This window comes from Cajanus cajan, chromosome 5, assembly GCF_000230855.2.
Source record: "Cajanus cajan strain Asha chromosome 5, NIPB_CcT2T_4, whole genome shotgun sequence".
NCBI lineage: Eukaryota > Viridiplantae > Streptophyta > Magnoliopsida > Fabales > Fabaceae > Cajanus > Cajanus cajan.
In genome coordinates, this window is record NC_138521.1 from 3,680,724 (window position 1) to 3,704,819 (window position 24,096).

Genomic DNA, 24,096 nt, shown 5'->3' on the forward strand with positions numbered 1-24,096 from the left:
TATCTATTTGTTCATTTCTCTCTTTATTTATTTTTTATTTTATTTTTTCTTCTATCTTTTTTTATCTATTTGATTTAATATATATGAAGGTTTTATATTGCTTAAAAATCAAAATTAAAGAAAATTTATAAAGTCTCTTTTTCCTTAACATAATAAGATGATTTTTTAAGGACAAAATCATAATAATTCAACAAGTTAAAATGGACAATATTTCACGCAATGTTGAGGAAGAAACCAATTTAAGTCAAACTGCAAGTAAGTATCAAATTAACTTCATCAACAATTCTAAGAGAGTATATATCAACATATAATATCTGAACCCAAAATTCAATTAAAAAAATTAAATTAATTAAAAAATATAACTAAATCTTGTAATTGAGAAATAGCCCTCTCTTAATGTATGATGTTACAAATTCTGTAATAATAAAATGATAAAAAGGAGAATAATAGAGAAAAAAATGAGTTTCATTATTTTCAATTACATAATCTATAACACCCAAACAAAAACCTTAAAATAAAAAAATTACCATATCCCATAAAAAAAATCAAAAGATCAAATAAGACCAATCAAATAAATTAGAAGAAAATAAGAATTATAATTTTTACCTATTATAAGTGTTCTGTTGAAGTCCAAAGAAAATAAAAGAACACATCCAATAGAAAAAGAGATATGAAAAATATTTTTTTAAAAGAAAACAAAGAAGAAAAATGAGTACCTTATTTAAAATGTTGGTTACATACAGTTTATTTAACCTATGATTGCTAATGATATTTTAAATTTTAAATACCATGTAATGAATGGTAACAACGTCAAATATTCATTCCCAAATAAGAATTAATTAATTATTTATTTAATTTTTAAATAAAATTAAATTAACTTATTAAAATATTATTTATTCATTATAAAATTTATTTTTTATTTAAAAATTTTAAAATAAAATTCCACTAACATATTAAAATATATTCATGTATTATAATAATTTAAATATTTTTGTTTTAAATAAAATTAATTAAATTATTAAAAAAATATTTTTTTCTACCATAGCAGCTACGTAAAAAAATAATAATTACTGGTCTACTATGAACCAATAAGTCAATGGCATACAAGTTCACAGTAACCAACATCTTTTAATAAAAAATTAAAGAATTAAATATGTTTTTAGTCTCTCAAATTTAAGACAAATTTATTTTTGGTCTCTCAAATTTAACATTTTTTTTAATTCTTGTAATTTTTAAAATCTTGTTTTAGTTCCTTAAATCACCAATAACATATTTAAAAGTGACTAATTAAGACAGTTATATAATATTAACTAAATTTAATGTGATATTTTTATTAATAAAAATACTAATAAGTAGATTTTTTATAATAATATTTGATAAATTTTTTAATAAAATTTGAATATAAAAATTTAAATAAATTTTTTTAAAATTATAGAGATTAAAAATTATAATTTTAAATTTAAGAGACTAAAAATAAATTTATTGAGGGATTAAAAATATATTTAAGCTAAAATTAAAAATCATTAAATTCTTAGGAGAACGAGACAGATAGTTCCAAAATATGTTGGACCCCAGCAATCGGTTCCTGTCCCTTCCTTTCTAGGTTTCTCTTCTGTGTTCCACCGACTTACGTTGGACTAATACTAAATATCAAATATCAATACTAAATACAACTCTTCCATTTTCAGTAATCAGATTCCTCTGCTTCAATTCAACACACTATTCTACTTTCCCTTCTTTCCAAACTCAACATGCCCAATTCTGAACCCAACACCATCACTGGAACTGCTGGCTATGTCCTTCATGATGTCCCTCATCTATCTCACTACATCCCTCACCTCACTGTAACATACCCTTCTCCAAATTATTCTCTTTCATTTGCTACAAAACATTGAGGAAAAACAAAGACTCTTTATTGCTTCTTGCACGACTTTGTATATCAATGTGTGCCTTCCATTGCTTACTCACATTTTCTGACTCTTTTCTTGTTCTTCTTCTTGTTCATTTTGCAGACATATCCTAATCCGTTGCAAGGCAACCCTTCCTATTCAGTTGTCAAGTACGTTTCTTACTATGTATTAAAATTCCAGTTTAATTGATTCTTCCTGGTGTTGTTGTTGTGTTGGGACTTTGCACATTGCTGTGTTAACTCCATGTCTCAATCTGATTATGATTTTGATTGGTTTATGCATCACCATTCACCAGTCAGCATTTTGTTGATATGGATGATTCTGTTGCGCAACAGGCAAGTTGTTATTGTTCTTGTTGTTGCTCTCTCTTCCATTATACTTATAGTGTTCTTGTTGATTCAATTTTCTTTTTTCTCCTTGTGTAGATAATTGTACACAAGAATAGCCCAAGAGGGACTCATTTTCGCCGTGCCGGGCCTCGTCAGAAGGTTTGTTTGGTGCCACCAATGTTATGTGTGATTTATGGGGTGACAGACTACAATGTTTGGATGTTTGCCAGGTATATTTTGACTCCGAGGATGTCCATGCTTGTATTGTCACATGTGGAGGTCTTTGTCCTGGTGTAAATACAGTGATCAGAGAAATAGTTTGCGGATTGCACCATATGTATGGGGTGAACGAAGTCCTGGGAATAGAGGTGCCAATCACTTTATGTGCCTTCTTTATTTCTAACAAAAGAAAATTAGCAGTTTCATTATAGTTTTTTATGAGCATTTTCTTTCAAGTATTGGTAATGTAGTGATCTTTCTTTCCCTCTACTTCGATTCAATTGTATGCAGGGAGGATATAGTGGTTTTTATTCACGAAATACAATTCCGTTGACACCAAAGGATGTCAATGACATTCACAAACGTGGTGGAACCATCCTTGGTACCTCACAAGGAGAAGGAGGCAATGATACCGGAAAGATAGTGGATAGCATTCAGGATAGGGGAATTAATCAGGTTTACATACTTGGAGGAGATGGAACTCAGAGAGGGGCTTCTGTGATTTTTGAGGTAATTGTTCAAATGTTGGTATGCAAAAATTTGAATGTTTGAGTTAACCAAGGTTTTGTTATTTGCACACAGGAAATTAGAAGACGTGGCTTGAAAGTTTCAGTGGTGGGGATTCCGGAATCTGTTGATAATGACATCCCAGTAAGCATTCTTGAATTGGACATTTGAAGCCTTACAATTGAAGCTATTTTGCTTAGAAAGTAGAAAAAAGGATTTGTTTTTAAACAATCACCTAATTAACCACGTTGTACCTGAATCAGGTTATTGACAAATCATTGGGTTTTGACACTGCTGTTGAAGAGGCACAAAGAGCCATAAATGCTGCTCATGTGGAAGCAGAAAGTACTGAGAATGGTATTGGTGTTGTCAAGCTAATGGGTCGCTTCAGTGGTAAGTATTGCATCTAGTCCTAATTATAAGTAACATAAGACAAATTATCAAGACCAAGAAATGTAATTAATATAGTTATTTTGAATTAATTCTACCGTAATATTGTCATCTTTGGCAATATTCATGCCAAGTGACATCTTTGGTAACTGAAAGGTCTGGTTTTAGTTGTTTTAGAGCCGCCCATTTGACAAACAATTATCCTTTAGTGATCTTGTTAGATTATTCCTCCATATTTTTTCAGTTGTTTCGGGCCTTTATCATTTTTGTAACATCTTCCTTTTAGTACATCAGTGTTTTATCTTTTTTGGTACATGTAAGTAACGTTAGATCTTTGGGCAACATGATAGGTGGGTCTTGTCTTTTCTGCTATACCACCTTCCATGATAAAAAAACATGGAAAAACTTCCCCTAAAGTGAGTTTATCTATAATGTGAGGATGTATCCACCCTTAGATCTTAAGAGTTAAGATCACAATACATGTTTAATTAAATCATGGGTAGATACACCCCTTCTTGTGCACTTTAAAGAAAAGCTCGCTTTAGAGGAGTCTTATCCAAATAACATTCAATTCCAAAACCTTCCAACAACAGCAGAGAACTATCCTATCCAATGGAAATCAGCTAGCAGCTGCACCTTTACCACTATATCATCTGTTCATTTTAGCATCTCCTTTTGTAATATTAGATCTTATGGTTATTTGACATGTCCTAATCATACAGGATTTATAGCTATGTACGCAACTCTCGCCAGCCGAGATGTGGATTGTTGCTTAATTCCAGAGTCACCCTTTTACCTTGAGGGTCCATGTGGACTCTTTGAGTTCATTAGGAAAAGACTCACAGAAAATGGCCACATGGTTATAGTAATAGCTGAAGGTGCTGGTCAGGAGCTTATTTCGGAAAGCCTATCTGCTATGAATAAGCAGGATTCAGCCGGCAACAAGTTACTTCAAGATGTTGGTTTGTGGTTATCCCAGAAGATTAAGGTAAAACTTCTGGAATAATACAACTGAAGTATGTGTTTTTTATTAAACATTTTTTTCCTTCTTGCGTTATGGTTAACAATAGCAATTTTGGAGTAAGTTACTTCCAAGAATCTGAAGAGAGAAAAAAATGTAACTAGATCAAATTTAAAATTCATTGTTTATATTAGCTTACATAGATATATTTATTTATGTTGTAGGACCACTTTGCGGAAAGTAAAAAAATGGCTATAACTCTGAAGTACATTGGTGAGCTCTTCTTTTTTACTGGTGCAAATTATAGTGTATCATCAATATAAACTAAATATTCTAACCAATTGAAAATTTTCCTGTGTGGTAGATCCCACGTACATGGTCCGTGCCGTTCCAAGTATTGCATCTGATAATGTATATTGCACTCTCCTTGCTCAAAGTGCTGTTCATGGTGCAATGGCTGGATACACAGGCTTCACAGTTGGCGTGGTCAATGGCAGACATTCTTATATTCCATTTTATGTAAGTCATTGTTATTTCTAGTCTACCATGTTTGCTATAGCGTCACTAGTGTTTGCTATAGCATGGAGTTATGCTTTAATATTTTTTTCGCCTTTTGTAAGTTAGGGGCCAAACTCTCAAGGTAATTTATGCATAAGCATCAAATTGGTATATAGGGTAAAAATGGGAGTAAGAGAACTTTAAAATGTGGTCCAGTTTTATTAGTAAAAATTTGTATTGAAAACTGATCCATGAAATTTTGACTTTTTTATTCCCATGCCAAACTGATATTCTAAGAACTAAAGTGACAGAGTGGTTATTAACAACTAATCACACTATGTAATGATTTGATCTAATATGTGTAAACATTGAATAAAGTTTAATTTTGATACACTGATTTACATTGTCAACTAGTTAAAGTTATTGTAGATGTGAGTAGATATGATTTTTAAATTAATTACTACAAAATTGACTGTGTAAAAAAGCTTTTAGACTATAAGCTCATTCTAATTAAATTCTATCATATAATCACCCAGATTAGTCCTATGTCAGATTCTCCATTCTTTTTGTGGTTGATCATGATTGTTATTGTAATCTTTTTATTAAAATTTCCTCAGTCTGTATTCTTTAATAGTATAATCAATGGAAAACTTGCTAATCTTGTGCAGTTTTTAGTTCATTGTAAATTGAAATTTTTTGTAATTTGCAGCGGATAAATGAGGGTGAAAAGAAGGTTGTGATAACTGATCGCATGTGGGCAAGGTTACTGTCTTCAACTAATCAACCTAGCTTCTTGAATCCTAAAGGAACACAACTCACCAAACCATAGCTGCTAGTTACTTTTTTTTTTTATTATAAAATTTTTAATATTACTTTTCCTTACTTTTGTGAGATGAGTTAAGGTATAATAATATTGTCAATATATGGACTTTATGACACGCAGTCAGATATTTTGCTAGTTTTTTAGAAGTTTCAAAAAGGGAATTGGATTAAGTAGTGACAATGTGAGAAACTTGCGGTGAAGGGGAAATTAATCTTGTTTATAAACTTTATTTGTGATAACATTTCTTTGTTTCTTACAAATTCTAAAACTTATTTTAATTTGCAGATAGTTTTGAGTCTTTCGTTTTATTTATTCGCGTGGTCAAACATTTGTTTTGTTATAAGCAAAAACATCATTATATCAGAATAATTCTCTAATTTCTTTTTCTCTTATCACGAACCATCTATCTCTTCTTCCTCTCTCTTTGTCCCTTTTTCAATTGTCACCATTTTATAAAACTGAGTTTAATATAATTCTATTGTTGTAAGAGATTTTGTACTTTAAAAATTAAGTTTAATTTATGTGTATTATCAATATAAAAAATTTAGAGTCAAACAATATGAATTTATGCTAGATATAATTAGAGTGAAAATTAATAAATTTATCACAATTGTAATTAAATAATACTTATTCCGGTCTTTATTATAAAACATTTTTAATTGTATCACTTGAAATAATATAAATAATTATTTTAATTAATTTTATTGCGTTTATAAAAGAAAGTTATGATGTACCAATTTTACTCATTTTACTTACTTTTGAATTTTCATGAGAGATGAAAATATTGCACTATATCAAAACTTATGTATTAATACCAATAAAATTGACAAATAACAATTTGAGAGATTAAGAAGTGAGATAAAACATTTATTTATCATATTTTCTTTTTGTTATCCAAGAACAATCTTTAATAAAAAATAAAAAATAAAATTAATGTTTCAGAGAGAGTAGTAATTTTTATATTTATGTGCAAGATTTAAATTTGGGACTTTATAAAAAAGAACCAAATCTAATTTTACTGGACAAACAACTCATTAGTATTGAATAATAATAATAATAATACAATTTTTTTACATTATTTGTATATAATGGTACTTTTGGAAATTTATCTCAAAGAAAATAATTTTTTAAAAGTTTCCACGGTTGCAATTTTTTAAAACTAATTTCTTCTAACTTTTACATGTTTTGAATTTGGTTGGTGGTTACAACATATTGTTTTTTGGCAAAAAAGAAAAGAAAAACTATTTTTTCTACTGTTTGGCGAATGAATAATTGCTAGTGTTTTGTCATTAAAGAATCACCACATCAGAACTTAATTTGTGGAAGAATCACCCACATCGCTCACGTAATTTCTGCAATCATTTCCCAACCGAATTCAGATTTCAGATAAATTTGATTTATTTTTCTTCTTAATTCGAGCTTTTAATGGCTTGTGGTCGCATGCTCCCTTTCCGCGGCCCAACGTAATATACTTCATAGAAATTTCTATGCATGAATGAAGTTAGTTAATTTTAAAGGTCACAAGGCATCTCCGATACTCATTTCAACTACTTCATCCATTAAAAAATGAAAAAGTACTTCTCAATACGTGATGTTAACATTAAACAATTCAAACACAAATTTACTCTAATAATAAAAAATTTTAAAAAATTCAACTTTTAAATTTATTTTTAATTATTTATAAACTAAATTTAAATTTTTATTAAAAATAATAATTACATTATAATAAAAAAAATAAATTACCAAAAAAAATACATAATAAATAAATATTAAAAATAAAATAAAATAATAATAAATACATAAATATTATACAAAATTAATTTTCATCATTATTATTTTCAAATCGTCCCCAAATATATTCAATAAAATTTGCTTGAAACCTAGTAAGGAACAATTACTTGAAAAAATAATTCTCTCTTCTTTCAACAACTCATGTTACTACATCAGAATCATCCAATAATAAGAAACTGGGACTTGAATTATTTCATGAGACAATCAGACAAACAACTTCCATTAGAGTTGCTCTAACTAAATTTTATTAAAACATTTTTGGAAGAAAAAAAATCTGCGAATTCATTCATTTACGTACGTCGGTACGTGGCATTGTTTTCCACATTGACAAATAATGGGCAATTTCTTTCAGAGGAATCTACACGAGTGCTACATCAACATTTTTTTTAAAAAAAAGTAAAAATTCTCAATAATTAGTTAATTACACCATTTATCGCTTGAATAAAGTATATAGGCCAGATAACAGTATGAAAACTTTTGTCTTCTTAAATTCTGGTTATGCAATTCAAGCTCTGCAAATTTGATGAATAAAGAGGTGGGGAAAAGATACTTGGAATAACTGGTAACATATCTTATGGTACGAGCTAAATATTTACATATAAAAATGATTAATATGAAAGATCTGCACAAGCAAAACACAAATATACTGTCTGTGGCCAATCACTACCTTCTCATTATATTGGGGAATACAGTGTTAATAACCTCTTTCAGATTCCTGCAACCAACAACTTTCATCTTTTCTAAACCTTCAGTTCCTAAAGCTTTTTCAGCCACCTTGGGTACTATACACATTCTGAAACCCAATTTCGCAACGGTGTACACCCTTTTCTCCATTCTAGGAACCTGTATCATCACACAAAATAAGAATGCAAATAATAATGAAGTTTTAAATTATGACTTAATGGATACAATCATACAAGCAATGCAGTTCTCAAAAAAGTGCTGGTTTTGAAATACAATTTTTTTTGACAAGCAAAATTTTAAAGCTAACATACCCGAAACCAAAGAATATGATGTCCTAGGTTCATTATCACTATAAAGAAAATGAAACAGCAGAACACTTCGGTGGGCTCATTATCAATATAAAGAAATCTCAAGAAGAAACCAGACTTGAGATCTGACAGGCAAACGACTATTCTCACAAAGAAAAGATTTCATCTATGGGCTCATTGCATTCATCACAACATTATGATACTGAACACCCTAAATTAGCCTTAAAATACCGTAAAAGCAAATATTAACATCACAAAGACATGCTCACCATGCGAAGCTCACCACCAAGGCCAATTTCACCAATGAATGCCACATCATTTGGAATAGGGATTTCCAAGCAACTGGAAAAAAGGGAAAAGACAAAAGAGGTTAAAAAGTAGACTAATTAAGATATAAATCTAAAACAGTACATTGAAGCATATGACTAGGAGAAAAAAGAAGCACATGTGCAACAATTTTTAACTTAACATAAATTGACAACAACATTCACTTCTCCAAATAAGGTGCATGATATGGTCAAAAACACCCTCTTGATTCCTCATATGACAATGATCATTGTCAGATAAAATTTACATAACAGGAAAAAAAAACATCAAAACACAAACCTGCTGCAAATTGCTGCTGCTATAGCAAGATCTCCTGCAGTCTCAGCCAGTGTCAATCCACTAACAACATTCAAAAACACAGCCTGTTGTTGTATAAAGGAAAGACAAGGAAATAGAATGCAATCAATACAAATACCAAAACTGAAAACACATCTCCTGATTATATTATAAGCACCAAACAGGCATTGGACTTCTTAACTGGTTACATGGTTAAGTGATGTGATGGTCGACTGTTTTAATGATAAGTTAACTTACACAAAGCTTTGCTGAAAATTCCAGATAACCATGCAGAAATCAGAAAGAGAAGCCAGATGTGAATATTTTTGTTTGCTCTCAATCTAATTTATTGAAATCCTAAATTCTCAAAAGGAGAGATGCAGCGCACACTAGTATCACTTTCTCCCCACAGAAAAAGCACAAAGTAACTCCTGAATGAAATTATGTTCTTGAAAGTTGAAACCCAAATTAGAGAGCAATAAACCAAGACTTAAGAAAAGGCATGCATACTAGTTGACATTCCCATATTTGGTATAGCATCTCCTTTGGTACATTCCCATAATTTTCTTGTGTTTATGCAGAGGAATTAATTCAGTGAAAATTTCAATATTGATATGATATCATATTTCTAAATCAACTTACATGTTCTCGGAGACGAAGACCTGCTTGCTTTATAAGAACCTGCCGTTCAAGAGGACAGACAGATGATTAAAAACAACTTTACACTTTCCATTTCAATGCAGCAGACTATACGTTGAATTAGAAACATGGTACCATCAAGATCATTTTCATTTATTTTCCATTAAGAGAAGATCAGAAGATAAGCATGTGACATGAAAGCAGGGATAAAAAACGCTAACAAAACAACAGATGTCAACTCACAGATATGATCATATCAGCTCTATTTACTTGGATCCCATTAACTTGCCTTGAACCTGTTGAACCAGAAAGACAGAGTGCCTACAAAATACAATTGGAATTAATCTGCGCTTGCAACAAATTAGACCTTTTAAATATTCATAACTTTGATTTCTTTTAAGAAAGCAAAGCATTTATTCATTTCTTCGTTAGGAAAGAAATAATAAGATGACTACAGGATAATGGCAATTAAGAAGTATAATTGGAGATTTCCAACATAACTACAAAATCATATTGTGATTAGCACTTCAGACACAACCCGTGAAAAGCTCCATAAAAAGGTAGACAGGTGGATACTAGACGATTGTAATTTCATCTTAAGGTCATGTATTATATTTGATCTAAAATTCACAGATTGCAAATAGTGCATTGTTGGCACATATTGAACCATCATTTCTTACAATGGCTTGCAATTTGCAAGATATCACAATTGATGACACGGGTGACTGGGTGATGTTTCACAAAAACAGAATTGTCAAATATTGAAGAAAATCCATGCCGTGCTTAATAACATAAACTGTTTAATATAATGAAAGCACAATAGAAAATACCTGAATTTCAATAAGGAATGTCCGGGACCCATCCATGATTACAGCAACAGCTAGTCCAGCTAAAATTTCTGAATCCATGTGCTGTTCACTGAGAAACATTTCACTGGCATTTGAAACAGCCTGAAGTCCTGAATGTGACATCTCAAAAACTCCTAGCTGACCACATAAATCAAAGACAACACAGATCAAAAATAATTTTTTCCAGATTAAAATAATAAACAAAGAAGCCGCCTATCTATGTTGTTAAATTGAGAGATGAATAAAACACATGTAAAATCCTTCGCATAGTAAACCATATGTTGCATATCACTGAGCCTTAGCTCTACAATAGAACCAACTTACTTTCAGATGTGCAATTTGACTAGGAAAGCTATTAACACCTTTCTACACAAATAAGAGTTCATTCTAAAATTTCAACAATCAAAACCAGGTATTGTTCTGTTTGTATTCCATCCTAGTGTCTGAGACAGTGAAAATAGTTTCTTAAGGCAGGGTCAACATGACTAAGAGGGCAGGGCATTAAGATAAATTTTTCATAATAAAAAAATTATTCATTACAAATAAAATAGTTAAACAAGATGAGTTGGGTGATGAGAATAGGTAGACAGTTCCAGAGATAAAAAATTATTAAGCACAGGTGAAAGGTAAAAACAGATAGACCCCAAAAGAAGAAGGCTAATTCCAGTTCACACTATTTATTATGTATTACAAATAGGTATTTTATTGAAGGTATTGCTAGAAATAAAACAATTACTATCAAGGAAGACATACTAGTCACTAGATCCATAATATAATTATAGTGGGCATACCTCATCGGTGGATCCAAAACGATTTTTCACAGCTCGAAGCATACGATGGGAAGAGTACTTCTCACCCTGAGCATGAAGACAAGCAATTAGCATAGAAAAGATACAGTGATCTAAAAAATCTAACTATAAGCATAGTCAACAACATATGCAAGGTGATGTACAAAACATCCAGATTTTAGTTAAAAAATATAGCAAGACTAATTTTCAAATGGGGATATGAGGAACCATGCAATCAAAACAAATTTGGAATGTACTTAAAATATTATAGACAACAAGAATTTCCTTGATACTTGTCTTGGTCACTAAGAAGTAAGACTATAGCCTTTTGTTGTAGTGTAATATTATATTATTATTGTTCCACTTCATATCATACTATTATTTACTATTCATTGTGACTTCTCAATTTATCATTTATACTTGCACATGTTGTCACTACACTGCAATAGCACAATTGAAAAATACAATTTTCTATGGAAGTAAATTGGTATTGAACAATATACTAGTAAATAGTAATACTACTAAGCTAACAAAAAATCATATAGAATTTGCAATAGACATCAGGTCCATTAAATGTCACAACAACATCTTTCATTCTCTTTTAAAAATTGGAAAAAGTGCACATCCTCTTGTCAAAACTCAATTTTATGCTGTTCTATGCCATAATACACAAAAGATATATGAATGACACATTCAGTAATGTGCCCAATGAAAGCTTAACGGATTTAAGATGCCAAGAGCAAAAACACATCTAGAAGGGTAAAGAAACCCAAGAAATGCAAAGTAGTAGAAAGTATAACGATAAGCACAAATCAGCTTTACCAACTATTCAAAGAAAGAAAGTTGTAACGAGATACCAACTTCCATATACAAAACAACGTCAACAATATGCTCCAAGACACGAGGCCCTGCTATGTCTCCAGACTTTGTCACATGTCCAATCTGAAATACAGAACAAAAAGGTAAAAGAAACTAAAAAAAAAAGAAGTAAATCCGTGATCATGAATGTCAACAATCCAAAGCTTTAAAAGAAATGACCACAGATGATCCATAAATGAAATACACACAAGCAATGACAATCATTATTAAATAATAGACATGTAATCTGTGGTTAGGTTCATTGAGAGAATATTATAGCAATATGAGAAAGAAAAACAAAGGACATATCAGCAAGATTGTCTTACTTAAACAAGTATATATCATGAAAAACATTACAGTACATGAATAGATAAATGTTTTTCCACTTGAGTACATTCATATAAAAGGTATAGTTCATAAAATTGTTTGATATATATATCCTCACCAAAAGAACAGGGATGTTTGTCTTCTTCGCAAATCGCAGTAAAGCTGAAGTACATTCTTTCACCTGTCTCACACATATTAAACGTCATGTACCATGGAACCAAGTGTTTCATTTCACAGTCAAAAAGGTATAGCTGATGCATTTTTCACAGATTTTGTTAGAGAAGATTTAACCTGTCTTATTCATGAACTTCAAATACAAACTAAGGTGTGGCATTATAAAGCAGACTAAATTAACTAATTAAATCATTTAAAGCAGCCGAAGATTACTACACCATGACTAATGGCCTTTTATAATAAAGAATAACGACTTCATCTGGCTATATGATAGATTCCCCACCTGCATAATCCCTCCGGGACTTCCCATTATTTCTTTTAAATAAACAGTTTGTATTGAATCAACAATTAGAGCCCCAGGGGAGAGATACTGAACTTTCTTCAATATGTCCTGAAACCATAAAATATAATAATAAAAAAAAAACAATTGTTCAGACTCAAGACTTGTATATAATATACCATGCTCCTGCCAATTAATTATCAAGAATAACATTATTGTCAAAATTAATGTAAAAAAAGAAATAGCAAAAGAAAATACTAACACCTCAACATCATTACTTGAATATAAATAAATATCCGATTCGATTCTAAGGCGGTCTGCTCTGTTACCAATTTGCTCAACACTCTGTCACATGAAATACCAAAATTAACATAATTGCATACTAAATGAAAGAGTAAAACAGGCCCTAAATAACAGTTGTAAATCAAAGGTGACACTAAACTATCCACCTTTGGCATAATATAATATTAATGCATGAGGGAAACAAGAGGTTGACAGAATTTAAATAAGGATGATAATTTTCTGCAGATTAGCATCACATTTTATTATTTTTCAATCATATAATAGCACAAGTAAAATAAGTAAGACTTTTACAAGCCCAACGAACTTTTCAGCAATTTGGAATATCAGCGAGTTTCAAAATTTAAAACTAGTACAATGCTAGCTAAAAGCAAACCTCTTCACCAGAGACATATACAACTGGAGATGTTTCACCATCATTGTGTCCTTCTGCAATAATTGCAGCTATCTTCCAATTCAAATTAAAACATATGTTTGTCAGTGTTGACTAAGGCAACAAAAAGAAAGTTAACTATCTAAACTCAGTTTTACCATCGCAGAATAATTCATACCTGCAACAACAGAGTACTCTTCCCAACACCAGGATCACCACCAATTAAAGTCAATGAGCCTTCAAACCCAGAATTATAAGCAATGTTAACCATTCAATGCACTTTGTAGCGAGACTTTTAGTGCAGTCGAATTAAGAAAGATATGATAACTGATTAGACAAATAGTTAGAAGCATTCATACGGGTATTCAAATATTAGCATCATAGTAAGACCAAAAAGAACACCAGAAACGAGAAATAATATACCAATAATGACTATCCATTCATATAGAGAAATCACCTAAAGTTGCAACTCTTTGGAATAGTCCACTACACACCCATCAAATATACAATTCATTTCAAACATGATCAAGCCAAAATATTTGTGCAAAAAGGGGTGTCCCAGTTTATGAAGCTCCCAGTCCAAAAAAATTGTGAAGCTAAGCATAAATTAGTTAGAGCTGTAATTAGTTTCTGCAGTCAGAATAGAAGAAACACATTTGATGAAAATAAATAAAAGTGGTATGATAAACAATTCCTAGCAAATAATATATAATTAAAAACTGGTATAAATTAAGAATCCAAATCAAGAGACCATGGTGTTAGGCACCCTTGCTGCAGATCCATCTAACTATTTTGAGCTGAAAATTTCTTCATACCCACGAAAACAAAAGGAAGGAAAAAACAAGATATTCTCAATGAAAATGGTTGCTGGCATATCAATATGGTTAAGAAATTGAGATGAACCTGGTACGAGACCACCGCCAAGCACTCTGGAAACTTCATCTCCAAACGGACCAGACCTGAAATTAAAGCAAGCTACACAGTATAACACTTGAAAAAGTACCCACATTTCCCTGTAGACCAAAAGTGAAGGTACATGCGAAAAGATGCTCTTACACACTAATGTATGTACTACTTACTAAGTTCTTCATATCATTAATCTAGATGATAATCTTTTATTTAACATGCTTATGAAGAAAATAATTTTTCATTAAAATTTAAAACAATAGACTGTAATAGAGCTTGTTTGTTGTAGTTTTTTTAATGAAAAATCACTTTTATTTTGATAAAAAAAAAAAAAAAACACTTCAACAATATTTTAGTGTTTATTTATGTTTTTAAAAAAACAAAATCAGAACCAAAAAAGAAAATCAAATTTGTGATTATTTTAATAAATAACCTTGAGTAGCTTTTTATTGAGAGAAAGTTATGTTTTGATTTTTTATTGGCGTTGGGGCTCCAAATTATGAGATTAGGGGCAGGTCACTTAATTTACTCTTTGAATTTTTTTAATTTTTTTTTTTTTGCACTCTCACTGGAAGGCTCGTCTTGTGGTTTACAAGTTATTATTACTATTAATAAAACTGTTTGGCTTATCAAAAAAAAAAAAAAAAAACCCTTGGGTAGCTTTTAAAGAAAAAGCTTAACATATAACGACTTTCAAAAAAAAAAAAAACTTTATGTTATTGTAACTAAACAAAAAAGAGTAGTACACCAAATAAATTCCTAAAATTACAAGTACCAGTCAATTTAGAATTGGTCCCTGATATTATAGAAAAGCAAATGTAGTCCCAGAACTGTCGTTCAATTTACTCCCTAAAATTGAAATCATCAGTCAATTTAAATAACTAATCCTTGAATTTGACAATTATTACAAATTTAGCCCCTGAACTTGACAGTTATTTTCTTCTCTTACAAGTTACGAGTGTTTGTGGCGAACTTTACCAAAACATTGTCTGGAATAACAAATGTTGAGTTGAGCCTAACAGTGTCAGACTCAAAAACAGGAATAACAGGATACCCTCATAACATCAATGCATCCAACAACAGCAATAAGTTAGCAGGGAGAGAGCGATAGAAACTCACAAAGGAATTCTCCAATGGTGATGATCAAGTCCCCTGTTAACCTCTGCCAATCTCAAGGGACGCATCTCACCTTCCTGTTGGGGGAGCCAAGACCCCACACCATCCTCCAAAACTGAAAACCCACTAACCACACTATCAGAATCATCACCGAATCTGGCCTCTTTCATGGTGCCAGACACACTGCAGGAGCGGCACACGCCCCACCATTGCCCTGCACTGTACCCACAATTGCTGCAAACCCATTGAACCTTCTCCTTCGCATTCTTCTTCTTCTTCCTTCCAATAACAACCCCACCACCACCCCCAATCACTCTCCCACTTCCCTTCCCCTTTCCCTTTCGAAAGTCGTCTTCATGTTTAGCATCCGAGCCATGACCATGAGGGTTGGTTGAATTTGGCTCTTGTGGGGTGTCAATGCCAAAGCTTGCACTTACTCTTAGATATGCTTCTGTTCTGCGGAGTGGGAGTGAAGGGAAACCGGAAAGGGAGAACGAAAGCATTTAGGGTTTGTGTGAATCGGTATAAACCCTACCGCGGGGTTTTAGTTCTAAAATCTCAACTCTCATGCGGGCTACGGTTTCCAATTTCCCACCAATTAACTTCACTAAAGTCGATTATCGATTCAATTTTGAGAATAGCAAAATTTTTAAGTGCTAATTAGTAAATTTTTTTTAGGTAATTTCTACTTGTTATTTTAAGCTATATCGGTACATTTTCACATAGACTAGTCATTTTGTAACAATTAGCAAATTTTTTACATTTAAATTTCCAACTCTTAAATTTAAATAAAATTATAGAATAGTACATATAAAATTATAAATTATTAATTTCGAATTTCAAAACTCTTCCAACCTGTTGTAACATGTCAAATCTTTTAAAGAAATAAAATTGGATTCATTATGGTGTGTGGATAGATTGAGTTGAAGGGATGTTTAGCTATTCTAAACAGTAAAACAAATATGCATTTAGTGTATCACGCACATTGTTCTAGACAACTTTGTCATCATCGACTATAACATTTTCTAGGGCTCCCATTTATGGTCTGTTTATTGTCCTAATTTATTCAATTTTCAATTTATTTCCCCTTAATAAAGAGAAAAATCAAAGTAGATTTTAAAATTGAGTTAAAAATTATTTTAGCTCGATCCATTTCAATTAATAGTTTATGTTTGAGTTACAGAAAAAATTTAACACACATAAATACAAAGGAAAAATAAAAGGATCTTGTTTGAATTTGAAAATTCATGTTTGTTCATATATGTGGTTCACTGTTTAATTCTGCTAAAATAGTTAACATAAATTATAAATTGATGAAGCATGCAAAAGTGAGAGTATACTTCTAAATGAGTTGTTTGTTAAACTTGCGTAGCTTTTATTATTATTATTATTATTATTGTGCCCGTGGCTCAAATTTTAGCATATTTTGATATTTTATCAAATACACCTAGAAAAGTCTCCATTGAGTTAGGATTGAGAAGTGAAAAATGCAGTTCAATTAAGTTGCAACCCTAGAACCCTAAAATTATTAGGTGAAAGCTAAGCCCTCTAATTTTTTTCAATTAAATTATGAAGGAAGTGAGGAAGAGATAATCGGAAGACTCACAGCACTTGAAGAAAGACCTCAAATTGGCCTTAAATGAACACATGGAGCAAAACAAGGACGTGTTTTATGAAACTGATTTCATATAATATTAGGGGATTGGGGTGGGTTGAAGAAAAAGTATGCAAAGCAGCTGGTGTTGAAATAATAAATACAATTTTTATCGATATAAGAAACAAAATTGGAGAGCTCGAGAGAAAAAGTAGGTGTCTTTCTATGGGGAATGGGGAGTTTGGTTGGGAATCAAAGACAACCATAAGAGCTTCAGGGGTTTGACTTGTATGTGGGATAAAAATTGCTTTCATCTTAGAAGCAAGTTTGACACTAGTGGGTACCTAAGGTGTGAAGGGTTTTGGATTGAAAGTAGAAAAAAAGTGATGTTAGTGAATGTATATGCACCATGAGACAGAGTTGAGAGGAGAAATTTATGAGATGAGTTAATATAAAAAAAATAACAATATTCAATGTTGGTGTATACGTGTGGATTTTAATTGTGAGAGACAAGAAGGTAAAAGGGTGGGGGTGAATAAGGAAAGTAATAAACATGGAGAAATGAAAGAGTTTAAAAATTTTATTCAACAAATGGAGCTAAATGACATACCTTGGTTGGGAGGAAGTATACACAGTATAGACCAAATGGTAGAGGGAGAGAAGTAGGTTGGATAGCATCCTGGTTAGTAAAGAATGGTTGAATGGTTGGCCAAATTGGACACAATACGCCCTTGATAGAAATGTTTTAGATCATTGCCCAATTTTGGCAAAAAAAATAATAGTGTTGATTGTGGACCAAAACCATTCAAAGTACTAGATTGTTTGGTTGGAAGATCAAGGTTTCAAGCCATTTGTCATAGAAGAATGGGGGAAATAATTGTACAAGGGTGGACGAGTTATGTATTGAAAGAAAAAACTCAAGGAATTAAAGCTGCAACTCAAGAAATGGAACATAGAAGAATTTGGCATGGTTGGGGGAACGTTAGCTAATATTGAAAAGGTATTGAATGAATATGATAAAAAAAAAAATGAAGGAGATCTTGATGAAGAGGAGAAAAAGAAAAAGAGAGAAGCACGAGAGGAATTGTGGAACATGACTACCTCTTATGAATCATTTATTAGACAAAAGTCATGGGTCAAGTGGATTATGGAAGGTGATAAAAACTCAAGATTCTTCCATACTTGTGTCTATTGGAGAAAAAGAACAAATATATCGAGAGGATTAAATATACAAGGACAATGAGTGGAATAACCTACAAGAATAAAAAAAATGTGGTGAAAGATTTTTTCCAAGAAAGATTCCAAGAGAAGGAGATGAGAAGACCAACATTAGATGGAGTAAGTTTCAAATGTATAACAAGTGAGGAAAATCAAAAATTACTTGCAAAGTTTGAAGAGGTTGAAATATAAAAAAAAATAAAAAAGCAGTTTGGGAATGTGGTTGCTTGAAGAGCCTGGGTCCGGATGGATATAATTTTAAATTCATTAAAGACCTTTTGGGAAATATTGAAAGAAGATATTGTGAACTTTCTTGAGGAATTCCATAGTCATGCAAAATTCTTCAAAGGTAAAAATTCATCTTTTATCTCTTTTGTCCCTAAGGGGAAAGATCCATAGAGTTTGGGAGATTTTCAACCAATCTCATTAGTAGGGTATATGTACAAGATTTTAGCCAAGGTTCTCTCAAAAAAATTGAAGCAAGTCTTAATGGATGTAATACATAAAAAAAAATAGTGTCTTTTTGGAGGGAAGACAATTGCTTCAAAGCGCCTTGGTGGCAAATGAGGTAGTTGAAGAGACAAAAAATCCAAAAAAAAAAGTGTCTCATATTCAAGGTGGATTTTGAAAAGGCATATGACTCAATGAGTTGAGATTTTTTGTTATACATCTTAAAAAAGGTTGGCTTTTGGGAAGAAGTGAAAAGTTGGATCCTACGTTATTTGGAGAGCAATATAGTCTCAGTGTTAATTAACGAAAGTCTCACAAAAGAGTTTTCAATATCTAAAGGATTGAGACAAGGAAATATTTTAATTAGCTTTGTTTTTATTTCTTATAGTGGCGGAGGACTTAAACGATATGATGAGGGGGGGGTGATAAGTAAAAGATTGTTCCCTAGCTTCAAAGTAAGGGTGCAAAATGAGAAGGTAAATCTACTACAATATGTTGATGACACTATATTTTTGGGGAAGGATTTTATGAGAAATGTGGTTACAATCAAATGCAGTTTAAGGTGTTTTGAGTTAGCTTATGGGTTAAAGGTCAATTTCTTGAAGAGTAGATTTGAAGCGGTGGGAGTTCATAGTGAAAAATTGATAAAATATGCAAATTTTCTAAATTGCAAACTTTTGCCTTTTTCATTTACATATCTTGGTATTCCAATTAGCACAAATCCTAGGAAAGTTGAGACTTGGAAACCTATTGTAGAAAAAATAAAAATGAAATTGAATGGATGGAAACATAAGCTTTTGTCTTTTGTCGAGAAGGTATGTCTCATAAATTTAGTGATGACATCTTTACCTCTTTTTTTCTCTCATTTTTTAGAATACCGATGGGAGTGAGAGACGCTATTGTGAGTTTACATGGAAATTTCTTATGAGGGTAAAGGAGAAAAAATAAAAGTGGCATGGGTTAATTGGAAAAAAACTTATCAACCAAAGGGTAAGGGTAGTTTAGGGATCAAGAATATTTCTTGGTTCAATGATGCATTGTTAACAAAGTGGTGGTGGGAACTACATAATGAGTTGTAGGAGTTATGGAAATAAATTCTGAGATCTAAGTATAGAGGTTGGAGGGGGCATGAGGATATAGAGGGTTTGGGGGGATGACAATTGGGTATGAAAATTGACATGGAAGAAAGAGTGGTTTCAATGGGAAATGTAAATGATGGATGAATTATTGGGATTAATAGATTCAGTGACAATTATGAAAGGGATACAAGATAATTCGATATGGTTACAAGATAATATAAGAGTTATACTATTCGCTCAACATATGACACAATCAGGGAAAATGAATCAACTTGCAACAATATTAACATACTCCAAAAATCGTGGATGGTAAAGATACCTCCAAAAGTCCAAATGTTTATTTGGAGAAGGCTTCATAATGCTCTACCAATGATTGACTATCTTAAAAGAATAGGAATTCAAATGCAAGAGGTTGAAAGCAAGTGCTCATTCTATATAAAGGAGGAGGAAACTATGAATCACATCTTCCTCATATGTCTAATGTCAAGGCATGTATGGATCAACTATTACTCGTGGCTACATATACAAATGGTATTATCAACTGACATTCACATGCATTTTTGGCAACATGAAACTTCACACTTGGTACAACATGGCAAATGAAAAGTAGTGTGATGTGTATCACTATGAGTTCTATGTAACATTAGAAATAATGAAATTTTCATGAATATGAAATTTAATATTAACAAAGTAATGTCAAGTATTGTGTTTTATGTGTGGGCTTAATATATGTAGTATGTGGATACCTTCAAGGAACCATTTGTGCAATGGTCAACAAATCCTAAACAATGCATTACAAAACACTGATGTATCTTAGGGTGGATTGAGAACATGTGTGTGCATGGAACAAAGGTGACATGGAAGCAAAATAACTAAATCTATGGGATATGTAGTAATTGTGTATGAAATGCGTATGAAGGAGTTTTCGGGAAAAAAAATAATCTAGTTACTATATGGATGCTCTAGAGACAAAATTATATATTTGTATGACACATATAAATATTTGATAACCTTAGACCCATAGTTAATTATTGTATACATACACTGTACTTTAAGTACATTTACTTAATATGATTTTTCACTTATAAAAAAAATTATAACAAGTTTGTTTTACCTAATTTTGTTTCATATGTTGTCAGATTTTAATCGAGTTATATCTAGAATCAAATAAGGATCTAATCAAGTTTTTGTACAAACATCCGCATACATACTTAATAGTTAAGTTGTGATGTTTTCCTTTTTTAATAGAAAAAAGAAAAGTGTTATTTTGCCTAAAAATTACTTTTTACATGAAATACCAAAAATATTAAATAAGGTTTAAATAACATTTTAGTCCTGCTAAAATGGAAAGTTTTCTTTTTATCCTTTCAAAAAAAGTTATAATTTATGTTTTTGTAAAAAAAAAATTGTTTTATTAAAAAGTTATTATTTTGTTTTTGTAAAATAATTAGAATTAAGATGATTAAAATTAAAATAATCTTATTTAAAAAAACTAATTTCTATTTAAGCTAAATTAACAAAATTTAAATTTAAATTTACACAGATTAAAAATCTTTATTTTTGGTGATTATTTAAAATGTCTTAAACATAAAATTTCAAAGAATTCGTCAATTAAAATTGCATTCACCATCAAATTATGAAGGAAATATAACAAATTCTTAGCAACAAGAACAAAACATAAAATATGACAAAAATGTCACTTAATGAATGATAGCACACGTGCATAAAATAATAAAATAAAAATATTATTGAACTCACATAATAAAGTTACAATCACTTTGAAATTATGAAGGAAATATAATAAATATATAATACCGAACAAAATATAAAATATGACAAAAATGTCAATTAATGAATGATAACACATGAATATGAAATAATAAAAATATTTGTTTTGTGCCTAATATAATCTATAAGAGATATCAATGTAGGAATGATTTTGTAATGTAATTATCATTTGATGTTCTCCTGTTGTAAATGTTACGATTCATTTCATTATCTTTGTCTTATTTTATGTTGGTTTTTTCTATTTATTATATTATATTTACTTTTATACATTTTTAAGAGTGACTTTGTTATTATATGACTTTTACGAAGTTACGTGTTCAATTTTATAATTGTTTTGCTAGTCACGAATGCATTCATCATATTCATTATTTTAATTATGTATTAGTGCATTTATTGTATTTAATAAAATAAATTTTATAAATTTGATTCAAATAAATATTTAGTTCATATAAAATGATATTGATTTCATTTTAATCCTTTTATCTTTTTGTTATTTTTACTTTGATCATCTCAAATTTTTGTTGTTTGCATTTCAATCGTCTCAAATTTTATTTATTTTTGTTTTGATCATTTTCTATTTTAGTTTCTATATATATCTTTTGTTAATCTATTTTAGTCCCTATAATTTTTTTTTTGTCTTTTTTTGTTTGATTTAATGGTTAATTATCTGAAGACAATAAATAAAATGAAATAATTTTTTTTATAAAAATAAAAATGATTTTTCTAAAAGGACTAAATAAAAAACTATCTATTTTTTTTACCATAGTTTAAAAATTTATTTAAACTATATTTTTTAAAATATTTAATACGATGCCTTTTTGCATCATGTTTCTTATCACCAAATTAACAAACTTAAATTTGGTATTAAAAGTAGTTGTAAAAGCAGATGAAGGGCTTGGAACTGAAACAAGTGGAGGAAGCAATCCCACAAATTGAAAAAGAAAGCATCATCAATGGAAATTTCATCATGCATTTAATACATTCATCTAACTCGTTGCCAAATTTGTGTTATATAATTCTTGGTATAAAGGCTAACGTGCCCTTATTATATTCTCACAAGTGGAAGGAAATGCTTATAAACTTGGCCTAATCTACTATTTGTTTTTTTTAACTATTTATCTATTAGGACCGACTTTGACTTAATGGAGCTTATACTAATATATAAATCCAATGTCGGTTACTGTTATTGTAATTATCTTAAATAAATAAAATATAATGCTTAAAGCTTGTTAATTTATTACTCTTTTATCCTTAGATTTTACATGCCATATACTTCTACATGATGTCTTTCTAATTAATTTAATTACTATTTACATTAACAAGGTATGGAAATTAAACTGAGAAAATATTAAAAAGAATATAAATTTAATTAGGATTTAATTTAAATATACTATTAGTATAAACTCATTTTACATTATTATTCAATTAAGGTTGTGATTTATATTAAAATTATTATTTTTAATAATTATTTTAAAATTATATTTAAAATAATTTATAATTATTTTATAATATAAAATATTATATATATATATATATATATATATATATATATATATAGATAATTTAAATATATTTTTAATCCTTATAAACTAAGTACTTGTTTATTAAAAGTTCAAGTGACTATTTTAGGTGTTAATTACAAGTGTAAGTAATATTATATTAGTGTGTCATATTTTTTAAATTTTAAAATAAATCTTAAAATAAATATTACTTATATAATTTAATATCATCATTAGAGATAAAAAAAAATAATTTATAATTTAAAAATGAAAATAAAAAAATATTTTACATGAACCAAAACCAAAATTTAATAAGGATAAAAAATATTTTAGAAAGGCTAAAAATAATGTTGATAAACTTTAGAAGGATAGAAAATAATTTTTTTACAAAGATTAAAATTAAAATACATTCATTTTAGAAAAAAAAAAAACAAATTTAAGCGTATATATTTAATGTCTAAGATCATTCATTATAAAAGATAATTTTTTAAAAAAATTTAATAGTATTTAATATTGTTGCATATCCAAATTATTGCATGTCAATCGGCACTCAAACTTGATAGGTTTTTTTTTTTGTTGTTAAAATATAGTTAATACGTAGTTTTTTTTAATAAGAAAATATAACTTTTCTCTAAGTCAATTTTTATAAAAGCATGTCTATTTAGTTAACATGAATACATGATAAAAAAATATCTATACTAATAATAATACATGAAAATTAAACTCAAATATTAAAGTTAAAATGATTGACTTCTTTATTAAATATTAAATAGTAGAACAGAAAGGTTGAGAAAAAGCAGGAACGCGGCCTTTGGAGGGAAAATTGGAGAAAAATT

The 24,096-nt window shown here is 30.0% G+C and overlaps 2 protein-coding genes across 3 annotated transcripts; one reads left to right on the forward strand and one right to left on the reverse strand.

Annotated features, from left to right (window-relative positions):
- The first annotated feature begins 1,643 nt into the window (after positions 1–1,643).
- LOC109808294 (ATP-dependent 6-phosphofructokinase 3) lies at positions 1,644–5,925 on the forward strand. The gene is made up of 12 exons (XM_020371221.3): positions 1,644–1,844; positions 2,013–2,059; positions 2,206–2,245; positions 2,336–2,398; positions 2,470–2,607; positions 2,750–2,968; positions 3,041–3,109; positions 3,229–3,358; positions 4,078–4,343; positions 4,541–4,589; positions 4,681–4,835; positions 5,524–5,925. Exons 1-12 carry the CDS (start codon positions 1,752–1,754, stop codon positions 5,641–5,643), a joined length of 1,389 nt encoding a protein of 462 aa, XP_020226810.1. The 5' UTR covers positions 1,644–1,751; the 3' UTR covers positions 5,644–5,925.
- A 2,039-nt stretch (positions 5,926–7,964) lies between these two features.
- On the reverse strand, positions 7,965–16,294 carry LOC109809642 (DNA repair protein RadA-like protein). Of its 2 annotated transcripts, XM_020373007.3 has the most exons (15): positions 15,636–16,289; positions 14,514–14,569; positions 13,789–13,847; positions 13,614–13,685; positions 13,202–13,282; positions 12,941–13,048; positions 12,602–12,664; positions 12,160–12,240; positions 11,302–11,367; positions 10,493–10,648; positions 9,906–9,983; positions 9,666–9,704; positions 9,027–9,109; positions 8,690–8,762; positions 7,965–8,271 (listed from the first exon to the last, which is right to left on the reverse strand). In XM_020373007.3, exons 1-15 carry the CDS (start codon positions 16,133–16,135, stop codon positions 8,092–8,094), a joined length of 1,695 nt encoding a protein of 564 aa, XP_020228596.1. In that variant the 5' UTR covers positions 16,136–16,289; the 3' UTR covers positions 7,965–8,091. The 2 variants fall into 2 exon arrangements, with proteins under 2 accessions (XP_020228596.1, XP_020228598.1); XM_020373009.3 differs by lacking the exon at positions 12,602–12,664 and having other exon boundaries at positions 15,636–16,294.
- Positions 16,295–24,096: the final 7,802 nt, after the last annotated feature.

What these genes read in the sequence shown, in the direction of transcription:
- LOC109808294 (XM_020371221.3), top strand. Translation starts at nt 1,752, where the DNA reads ATGCCCAATTCTGAACCCAACACCATCACTGGAACTGCTGGCTATGTC. An exon ending in CCTTCCTATTCAGTTGTCAA is followed by an intron (nt 2,060 to 2,205) that starts GTACGTTTCTTA and finishes ACCATTCACCAG; the next exon opens with TCAGCATTTTGTTGATATGG. An exon ending in GCTAATGGGTCGCTTCAGTG is followed by an intron (nt 3,359 to 4,077) that starts GTAAGTATTGCA and finishes CTAATCATACAG; the next exon opens with GATTTATAGCTATGTACGCA.
- LOC109809642 (XM_020373007.3), bottom strand. Translation starts at nt 16,135, where the DNA reads ATGCTTTCGTTCTCCCTTTCCGGTTTCCCTTCACTCCCACTCCGCAGA. An exon ending in ACGTTGTTTTGTATATGGAA is followed by an intron (nt 11,368 to 12,159) that starts GTTGGTATCTCG and finishes CTTCATGCTCAG; the next exon opens with GGTGAGAAGTACTCTTCCCA. An exon ending in GAGCTGATATGATCATATCT is followed by an intron (nt 9,705 to 9,905) that starts GTGAGTTGACAT and finishes CTTGAACGGCAG; the next exon opens with GTTCTTATAAAGCAAGCAGG.